At 59.9% G+C, this 9,665-nt stretch overlaps 1 protein-coding gene across 4 annotated transcripts; it reads left to right on the top strand.

Moving 5' to 3' along the window:
• Nucleotides 1-461: 461 nt before the first annotated feature.
• On the top strand, nucleotides 462-9,661 carry ZNF687 (zinc finger protein 687). 4 transcript variants are annotated; one of them, XM_054712199.1, is made up of 9 exons: nucleotides 462-483; nucleotides 3,956-6,075; nucleotides 6,216-6,394; nucleotides 6,753-6,929; nucleotides 7,021-7,183; nucleotides 7,339-7,668; nucleotides 7,772-7,884; nucleotides 8,095-8,236; nucleotides 8,363-9,660. In XM_054712199.1, the coding sequence occupies exons 2-9, from the start codon at nucleotides 3,973-3,975 to the stop codon at nucleotides 8,852-8,854; spliced, it is 3,699 nt and encodes a 1,232-aa protein (XP_054568174.1). In that variant the 5' UTR covers nucleotides 462-483; nucleotides 3,956-3,972; the 3' UTR covers nucleotides 8,855-9,660. The 4 variants fall into 4 exon arrangements, with proteins under 4 accessions (XP_054568174.1, XP_054568175.1, XP_008154089.2 ...); XM_054712200.1 differs by lacking the exon at nucleotides 462-483 and adding an exon at nucleotides 717-872 and having other exon boundaries at nucleotides 9,469-9,661; XM_008155867.3 differs by lacking the exon at nucleotides 462-483 and adding an exon at nucleotides 717-872.
• The last annotated feature ends 4 nt before the right edge of the window (nucleotides 9,662-9,665 follow it).

The following is a 9,665-nucleotide window of genomic DNA, read 5'->3' as shown; positions in this document are numbered from 1 at the left end:
GGTCTGCATGCCTGTCCCAGGCTTCAGGTGCCGGTTCCTTCCACACTCCAGCACCTGCTCTGCTCCAAGCCCTCCCGCATTGGGGGGAGCTGTGGGTGACGCCAGCCAGCTATGGGCCCGCGCGAGGACCCCATCCATAGGGCGATCTAGACAGTAGGAAAACCGCAAGAAAATAGTCAAACCAGATGACGTAATGTTTTGGGTGACGTCCCATTCTCTCTCTTCTGCATGGCATGACTGACATTGGAGTTTAGCCTGAGAAAGCGCAGACAGATCCTACACATCCGGGTCCTTTCAGAGTCGAAGAGATTCTCCTCAAAGTATTCACCAAATCGAAGCTGAGAGTTCCTGAAATTTGTATAAGTGAACTGCAGGCTTTCGGGATCGCGGCCAATCGGGAGCGAGGGGGCGGAGATGCACCTGGAGAGTCACCGCCTCCAGCAGCAAAGCAGGGAATCAGATCGGCTTCTTCCTAAACGACAGGTAGCGCGGCCAATCGCTTTTGAGATGCACAGATGGGGCAGGTGGCGGCACAACCAATGGCAAGAGGCACTTGAGAAGGACTAGGCTCCTTGCCCAATGAAGCTAGGAAGACCGTGCGGGGTTTGTCCGGAGCGGCAGTGCTCAAGGCCAACCCCGTGTGGGGCTGGGAGGGGCGCAGGACTGAACGACGAGGGGATTGGCCAATGGCGAGTACGAAAGCCGGCCGCCCAGACCGGGGACGCCGAGGGAGCTGAGGAAGGGGGAGGCCGAACGGGAGAGAAGCAGGAAGTAGCGGCGGCGGCGGGGAGGGCTGCGGTGGCGGCGGCGGCGGCAGCGGCTGGAGCAGGGGAGGGACCGCCGGCGCTCAGCCCGCACTGGGAGCCAAACAAGTAAGCGCGCCGGGGGTGAATATCCGCCCTTGGCTCCGCCCCCGGGGGGCGGGTAAATGCCCCCGCCCCTCCCCCACTTGGTCAACTACCCCCTTCTCCGCGCCGTCCCCCGGGGGCTGCTTCTAGGAAGGCCGGGACCCCGCTCCCCTTCCTTGGGGCGGATGGGCGCAACCCCCAGCCTGTTGAAAGCACAGCCCCTCGCCGGGTAAACGTGGAGGGCGGGCCGGGGTCTCCGAGTCCTGGGGCTTCCAGCCCAAGAAGCGTCCGAAGCGCGGCCCGGGGGCTGGAGGCTGCGGGGTGTCGCGACCTAAAATGGTGTCCGCGTCCAAGGGTGGGGGCGGGGGACCCGGCAGGCCGGAGCAGAGCCTGCACCCCAGCTGGGCGCGGGTCAGCGTCCGGGCCCGGGCGGGACTCGGGCTCGCGCCCTGGCCGCCGCGCGCCTCCCGCTCAGTCCCGTCTCGAGGGGTCTGGGGCGGAGACTGCGGGGCGCTGGGCGGCGAGGGGCGGCGGTCGGAGTTGGGACGGACCCCCGTGGTGTCCCCACTCCTCCGTTTCCGCGCGCCTAACCCCCTCGGGAGTCCTGGGCCCCGAGGTGCTTGCTGTGCGGCGGCTCCCTGAGGGCCGGTGCGAGCGGGAGGCGCCGCACGCCTCAGTTTCCCCTCTGGCTTCTCCCGTGTACACCCCGCCCCTTCCCCGCAGCGACGGACGTGCTCCCGGCGCCGGCCCTCGGCAGATGGCAGGGACTTAATTCCGCCCGCTGCCCAGCTTGGCGGCGGTCTAATCGCCCCCAGCCGCCAGCCCCTCGCCCTCCGCGTTGCAGGCCGCTGGCCAGGGAAAGGGCTGTGGAGCCCCCACCCAACCCGGGCCAGTTCACCCTCTTCCTGTTAAGCCCTTTCCTTTGGCTTTTGGGGAAGAACGGAGGGAAAGGGGGGGTGGGGGCGGAGCCCAAGAGACTGGGCGCAGCCGCCGCAGAAAGGCCTGGGCTGGGAGGTGGGGGAAGCCTCTTTGGCCTTGAGCTCCTCTGCGTGGTCTCCTGTCTGCTCCCGGCTCTCGGCCGACCTCTAAGTCACTGGGACGCCAGAGGGGGAGTTGCTTGGAGGAGGCGAGTTTGCAGATGTTTTCTCACAGTCCCCATTGATCTGTGCTCCGCCAGCCGAGTGAAATGTAGCTCAGGCCTCCCCAGGTCAGGAGAGAGCCGGGCAGAAGAGGGCCTAGCGATCCATCAGGGCCAGAGGCAGGAGATGGAGGGCTTTGTTTAAATCCAGAGCCTGCCGAATTGGGGTGGGTGGGTGAGGGGAGAACGCCCCTTTCTTCCTCTAATTGGTACCCTCACCCTCTACCCCCACCTTGGTCCCAGCAATGCCACCTGCCACCTGCTGGGACTATCTCCAGTTTCAGTCTAAGACTAGAAAGAGGTGAGAGAATTGGCCCTGGGAAATGGCTTCAGCCCGGGCAGGGAACGTGTAAAGGGGGAGACTTGAGTTGCTTCTTCCGAGATATCGGTGCACTGATGGGGAAGGCTGGGAAGGGAGCGGACCTGGGTCCCCCACAAGCTCTAGGCTGGCCTTCTTGTTGGTTTAGTGACGTCAGACTTGTGGGATTTTATTTTTTATTTTTATTTTTTGTACTGGGCAAGGTTGGGGTTGGGTGAGACTTCCTGGGCTACTGTCGCCAAAGGAAAATTAAATGGGGGAGGAGTGCCGTTAGGGGATAAAGTGGGGTGAGGGACTCAGAGCAGCCATGGTAGGGGAGAGGGGGCCTGGCTTTTCCCCATGTGGCAGCTGTGCTGAATAAGCTTGCACCCTGGAGTTCTAGCCCTGAGAGAGCAAGATGTGGAGGTAGGAGGGGCGGCCAGGGGAGGGCCCAGGCTCTCTGGGGAAGGTAGGTGAGGGAGCACCAGGTGTTTATGACGGAGGAGGCCCTTGTGACCAGGCTCCTCTCAGTTTTCCCCTGTCTTTTCTCTTTGTCTCTTTCTCTTCCTGTGTCTTATTCTTGGGTGATTACACTGAGTCCACTTCCCTCTGTGAACCAAGCTGGATCTCCAGGTGCCAGTGATGACCCAGGTGCCTCAGATTCGACCTTTTCATTATCCCTGGCTCTTGTCTCTGACCCCAGCTCTAGATTCCCAGTGCGTACTCCTCCCCAGCCCTGCCACGACCTGACATGGCCTTGTTTGTCCTGTCTTCATTAATTGTATTCTGGGTTCTGTCACGTTTACAATTCCATATCATGCTCAGGACAGCCCTATGATATATGGGTTACTTGCCCCCTCTTTCATTCAAATGACAAAAGTAAGGCAATGGAGTAACTTGCTTATCTCCAGCAGGCTATTGATAAAGCTGGAATGAGAATCATGTCTTGTGTCTCATGACATGGTTTTTCAGATCTCTGTAAACCCTCAGAAGATCCACGAAGAATATGAATGGAGCCCGGCCCGCATGGCTCAGTGGTTGAGCATCGACCTGTGAACCAGGAGGTCATAATGGTTTGATTCCCGGTCAGGGCACATGCCTGGGTTGCAGGCTCAGTCCCCAGTGGGGGGCATGCAGGAAGCAGCCAATTAATGATTCTCTCTCATCATTGTTTCTCTCTCTCTCTCTCCCTTCCTCTCTAAAATCAATAAAACTATACTTAAAAAAGGAAATAAGAATATGAATGGACACCATGCTGCCACGAATGAGCTCTTAAACAGAGCATTGTGCCTGTCCTCCTCCTCAATAGTACTGATGAGTTGACTCGGCTGGACACAGGAGGGGCTTAGGTGGTTTCACCCAAGACACACACTGAACTCCCTCCGTCTCTGTTACTCATCTTGTATACGTATTTCTGAGAAGTCTTTTCCTCTGCTTTCTCTGGATCTTGGTGTCTTCTGTGGGATGTGCACACCACATTTCTCCCTATTTTAGGGTTTGGCAAACCAAGCGCCTCTACCACCTCTCTAGGATTGCACTCTGATGGAGGTGTGCCTCAGTCAGTGTACGTGCGTTTCTGAGAGGAGATGACCACGGAGACCCGGAGGGAGGAGGTCAGGGTTTCTGCTTCCAGAGATTGCAGTTTCTCCCTCTTCTTCCTGTTTTCATCAGGTCTGGGACTTGCCGCCATGGGAGACATGAAGACCCCTGATTTTGACGACCTCCTTGCTGCCTTTGACATCCCCGACATTGATGCAAATGAAGCCATCCACTCTGGGCCAGAAGAAAATGAGGGGCCAGGAGGCTCAGGGAAGCCAGAACCCAGTGTAGCGGGTGAATCTGGAGAAGCAACAGCAGCAGCTACTGGGGATGGCCCTGGGGTTTCATCCCAGGTCTCTGATCATGACCTGTCGTCGGGGGATATCTCAGTAGTCAGCGTCATTGTCAAGAACACTGTGTGCCCTGAGCAGCCTGAGTCCCTGGTTGGAAGTTCAGGAGGGGAAGGGGTCCGGCCTGGGGTTACGATTAAGGAAGAACCTGTGGGGCCTCATCTGATGCAGAATGGTTTTGGGGGCCCTGAGCCATCCCTTCCAGGAAACCCCCACTCTCCAGCTCCTCCCAGGGAAGGTACCTGGAAAGAAAAAGCCATAGAAGGCAAAGCACCTTTGGACCTCTTTGCTCATTTTGAGCCTGAGCCAGGGGAGCACCCTGATCCCCTGCCTTCCTCTGTGCCCTCCCCACTGAGGGGAGGGACCCTGACCCCACCTCCTTTCCCTTCTCCCTTTGAGCTGGCCGAGGAGAATGGCCCCGCCCTTCTGCCGCCTGGTTCTCCCCCACCGCTGGGCTCCCTGAAGCAGGGCAGCGGCAGCCCCCTTCATCCCCAGGGCATAGCCCGGCTAGGCTCAGGCTCTGAGGCTGTGGGCATCCCTGCCAGCCCCTCACCTCCTCAGATTGCTGGGGTGCCCTTCTTCAAGCAATCTCCGGGGCATCAGAGCCCTCTTGCCTCCCCAAAAGTGCCCAGCTGTCAGCCCCTAAAGGAAGAAGAGGATCAGGGGCCAGTGGACAAGTCTCCCCCAGGAAGTCCCCAGAGCCCTTCTAGTGGAGCTGAGGCTGCTGACGAGGACAGCAATGACTCCCCTGCCTCCTCCAACTCTTCTAGGCCCCTCAAGGTGCGGATCAAGACCATTAAAACATCCTGTGGGAATATCACAAGGACTGTAACCCGGGTCCCTTCAGACCCTGGGCCCCCCGCCCCCTTGGCCGAGGGGACCTTCCTGGCTGAGGCTAACCTCCTAAAGCTGTCCTCTGCAGTTCTGACTCCGGAGAGTCCAAAAGTGGTGAACGTCCATTTGGGGGATGGCACAAGGCTAAAGGGCACTGTGTTGCCTGTGGCCACCTTCCAGAACGCAAGTACTGCCATGCTGATGGCGGCCAGTGTGGCCCGCAAAGCTGTGGTTCTGCCTGGGGGCACTGCCACCAGCCCTAAGACAATTGCTAAGAATGTGCTAGGACTGGTGCCCCAAGCCCTGCCCAAGGCTGAGGGGCGGATAGGGCTGGGGATTGGGGGGCAGAAGGTGAACGGTGCCTCGGTGGTGATAGTGCAGCCTTCCAAGCCGGCCACCGTGCCAGGTGCCGGGGGCGGCACGGTGATCTCGCGGACGCAGTCCAGCCTGGTGGAGGCCTTCAACAAGATCCTCAACGGCAAGAACCTGCTGCCTGCCTACCGGCCAAACCTGAGTCCCCCTGCTGAGGCCGGGCTGGCCCTGCCTCCGACAGGCTACCGCTGCCTCGAGTGTGGGGATGCCTTCTCACTGGAGAAGAGCCTGGCACGGCACTATGACCGCCGGAGCATGCGCATCGAGGTCACCTGCAACCACTGTGCCCGGCGCCTGGTCTTCTTCAACAAGTGCAGCCTGCTGCTGCATGCCCGGGAGCACAAGGACAAGGGGCTTGTCATGCAGTGCTCACACCTGGTCATGAGGCCTGTAGCCCTGGACCAGATGGTGGGGCAGCCGGACATCACGCCCCTGCTGGCTGTCCCACCTGCCCTCGGACCTCCAGTCTTGTCTGCCTTGGGCAAGGGTGACGGGGCCATCGCCACCTTTGCCATTTCTACAGTTGCTGCTGAGGCCCCTGTGCTGCCACTCTCAGCTGAGCCACCTGCTGCCCCTGCCACCTCTCCTTACACATGCTTTCGCTGCCTGGAGTGCAAGGAGCAGTGCCGGGACAAGGCGGGCATGGCTGCCCACTTCCAGCAGCTTGGGCCCCCTGCCCCTGGGGCCACCAGCAATGTGAGTTGCTTTCCAGTGCCCTTCCTGGGAAAGGGGCCAGCCGGGGGCTAGCACAGGGAAGGTGCGAGGGGCTTGGTTAGGAGAAGTAATGGGGGATAAGCCACTCCTCCCGGACTCACCTTGTTTCACCCTTTTGACAGGTGTGCCCAACCTGCCCCATGATGCTCCCCAATCGCTGCAGCTTCAGTGCCCACCAGCGCATGCATAAGAATCGACCTCCCCACGTCTGCCCTGAGTGCGGGGGCAACTTCCTGCAGGCGAATTTTCAGACCCATCTCCGGGAGGCCTGTCTGCACTTCTCTCGCCGTGTGGGATACAGGTGCCTCTCCTTCCCACAGTGTCTCCACACTCCCTCATGCCCTTGCTGGCCTCCTGGTTCCTAGCACCAACCTTTCAGATGGCCTGTAGAGAGCCCCATCTTTCCTGCTCAGTCCCGCGGCCCTGGTGTCCTGGCAAACAGAGCAGGGCCCCCTGTGCAGCTCCAGCTCTGCCTCAGTGGGCCTCCCCTGGGGATTGTCTCTGCAGCTCCCTCCTGCCCTCACCTTGCTCAGGCTTCACCACCGATTAGCTTCTCAAAGTCCACCCAGTCCTTGAGGATGAGCGTCGGGGGGAGCGGGGGGGGGGGGGGGATGGAGTTGGCCCACCTCACCACCGTGCCTCCCATGTCCTCCCTAAAGGTGCCCCAGCTGTGCTGTGGTGTTTGGGGGTGTGAACTCCATCAAGTCGCACATCCAGACGTCACACTGCGAGGTTTTCCACAAGTGCCCCATCTGCCCCATGGCCTTCAAGTCTGCACCCAGCGCCCACGCCCACCTCTACACCCAGCACCCCAGCTTCCCCACGCAGCAGGCCAAGTGAGACCTGGGATGGGGTGACGAGGGGTGGGCCAGAGGGGCTTGGGCCCTGGAGGGGCAGGTGTCTGCACTGTCCTCTCCACCTGCACAGGATGATCTACAAGTGCGCCATGTGTGACACGGTCTTCACTCACAAGCCCCTCCTCTCCTCACACTTCGACCAGCACTTGCTGCCCCAGCGCGTCAGTGTCTTCAAGTGCCCATCTTGTCCTCTGCTTTTTGCCCAAAAAAGGACCATGCTGGATCATCTCAAGGTATAGGAGTCAAGGGCTGGAGTGGGGGTGCTTGGCTGTGTTGACCTGGTGCAAGGGTCACATAACCTTCAGGAAGAGGGGGAGGGGGGAAACAAGGATTGTGGCAAAGCCAGGCCCTCCCCACAACCGCCATCCCCCTTGTCTCCCTCTCACAGAACACCCATCAGACTGGTCGCTCGGGAGAGGAGACTGCTGGGAAAGGGGCCGGGGATACTCTTCTGACCCCTAAAGCTGAGCCTGAGGAGCTGGCTGTGTCTCCGGGAGGAGCAGCTCCCCCTATAGAGGAGCTGTCTTCCTCTTCAGAAGAGGACCTACCCAGCTCCCCAGAGCCTCCTCATCCACCCAAACGGCCCCGGCGGGATCTAGGGAGCAAAGGCACCAAGGGTGGGGGTGGGGGCCCTGGAGGCTGGACCTGTGGCCTTTGTCACTCCTGGTTCCCGGAGCGGGATGAGTATGTGGCTCACATGAAGAAGGAGCATGGCAAGGTGAGCAAGATGGGCTGGAGGGGCAGCCTTGGGGTTGTCCTGTGTGGCAGTGGGGCTCGGTCCTGCAAGCCTGGCTCTGAGGTTCCCCTCCCTGCTCTCCTAGTCGGTGAAAAAGTTTCCCTGTCGCCTGTGTGAGCGATCCTTCTGTTCCGCGCCCAGCCTGAGGCGCCACGTCAGGGTCAATCATGAGGGTATCAAGCGAGTTTACCCATGCAGGTAACCCTTTTCTTCTTACCCTTCCTGTTTCTGCCCATCAGGTGACCCCTCCCATTCCCTACCCCTTCACGGTCCCCCTAAGTATTTGCCCACCTGCCTCTTGTGCGAGTGGACTAAGGGTAGAAGCTCTAGTAGTCCTCCTCCTCTCGAGCCACTGGCCTTGGTCTTCGGGCTGTGCCCTTGGCACCCACCCCGCACTCTCCCCTCTAGGTATTGCACAGAAGGAAAACGCACCTTCAGCAGCCGCCTCATCCTGGAGAAACACGTTCAGGTCCGGCACGGCTTGCCGCTCGGGGACCAGTCTCCTGGCCGGGGGAGTATTGTGGTTCGGGGCCCCGGTGCCAGAGCCCAGGTAAGCCCCCCTGCTGGGGTAGAGTTGTGGGAACTGCAGAGTTATAGACTGGCCTCCGCAAGCTAGGTGGGGGTGCCAGGGTCACTGGGGTGATGGGGAGGCCCAGTTCTTCACTATCTTCTCCAGGGGCCAGGACGGAAACGTCGGCAGTCCTCTGACTCTTGCAGTGAGGAGCCTGACAGCACAACACCTCCAGCCAAGTCCCCCAGGGGTGGACCCGGGTCGGGAGGCCCCCTGCGCTACCGGAGCGGGGGCTCAGTGGAGCAGAGCCTCATGGTGGGGCTGAGGGTTGATGGTGGGACCCAGCAGTGCCTCGACTGTGGCTTATGCTTTGCCTCCCCTGGCTCCCTGAGCCGGCACCGCTTCATCAGCCACAAGAAGAAACGGGGTGTGGGTAGTGCCAGTGCCCTGGGTGTGGGGGATGGGGAGGAAGAGGCGCCCCCTCCAATGAGGTCCGACCCAGAGGGTGCAGATTCACCCTTGCCTGCTTCTGCAGGTCCACTGACCTGTAAAGTCTGTGGCAAGAATTGTGACAGCCCTCTCAACCTCAAGACCCATTTCCGCACACACGGCATGGCGTTCATCAGGGCTCGGCAAGCGGTCAGTGGGGACAACTAGCCCCAGACCTGGACTGACTGGCCCCCTCCCTCTTCCCTGGGAGCCTGGGTCACTGCTGCTCCACAGGCTGGGGGGTTTCATTGTAATTCACATTTTGTTCAACTCCTCTCCCCCTAGTCCCCAGAGACAACAGACTTGAGCATTCTAGTTATTTGCAGTCCCCACTGTGGGTTTGGCCCTTGGATCCTAGTAGAGTGGGCCCTCCATTCTTCCTTTCTTAGCCCAACACTAATTATGCTCCTGCTGCAGCCCGCGTGGGACTGGGAGGATGGGACTTCCAGGCCTGCTAGACAGGTCCAAGGAGAGACCAGTGCCACAGTCACACTCCACAGCCCCTGCAGGCGGACTCCAGGCCTGGCCCTGCCCTAGCACCACCCCTTAGATTCCCTGGCACTCAAGCCCCCCACCCCTACAGTGCCTTTCACTTGTTTTTCCCCCCACCCCCAGAAATCCAGGGGGGGTTGGTAGGGATGAGTCCTGTCAAGGGGGCCCAGGGAGAGGAGGGGGCAGGCTCTCAGGAATCCTTTATTCTTGTAGTAATAATACTAACAGGGGGGGAGATGGGAAGGAGAAAACCAGACCATTAAACTGCTTGTGGTTTAATCCCCATTCAGGCTCTTTTTGATGTGACTTGGACAATGTAGACTTGATGGAGGGGGTGAGAATCAAATCTAGGGAGGCCTTTCTCTGGGAAGAAGTGGTACTGACGGAGACAGGTAGGGAAAAAGCAGTCTTCCTCCACCTCGTTCTGTGTGGCACATCTATTCGCTTCTCACTCACCCCACCCCCCAAAAAATACAACTCAGAAATG

The sequence above is a fragment of the Eptesicus fuscus genome, chromosome 22, assembly GCF_027574615.1.
Source record: "Eptesicus fuscus isolate TK198812 chromosome 22, DD_ASM_mEF_20220401, whole genome shotgun sequence".
In the NCBI taxonomy this organism is placed as follows: domain Eukaryota; kingdom Metazoa; phylum Chordata; class Mammalia; order Chiroptera; family Vespertilionidae; genus Eptesicus; species Eptesicus fuscus.
This window is presented reverse-complemented; position numbering and strand designations above follow the sequence as displayed.

What these genes read in the sequence shown, in the direction of transcription:
- ZNF687 (XM_054712199.1), top strand. Translation starts at nt 3,973, where the DNA reads ATGGGAGACATGAAGACCCCTGATTTTGACGACCTCCTTGCTGCCTTT. An exon ending in TTCCCCACGCAGCAGGCCAA is followed by an intron (nt 6,930 to 7,020) that starts GTGAGACCTGGG and finishes CCACCTGCACAG; the next exon opens with GATGATCTACAAGTGCGCCA. An exon ending in GCCCCGGTGCCAGAGCCCAG is followed by an intron (nt 8,237 to 8,362) that starts GTAAGCCCCCCT and finishes TATCTTCTCCAG; the next exon opens with GGGCCAGGACGGAAACGTCG.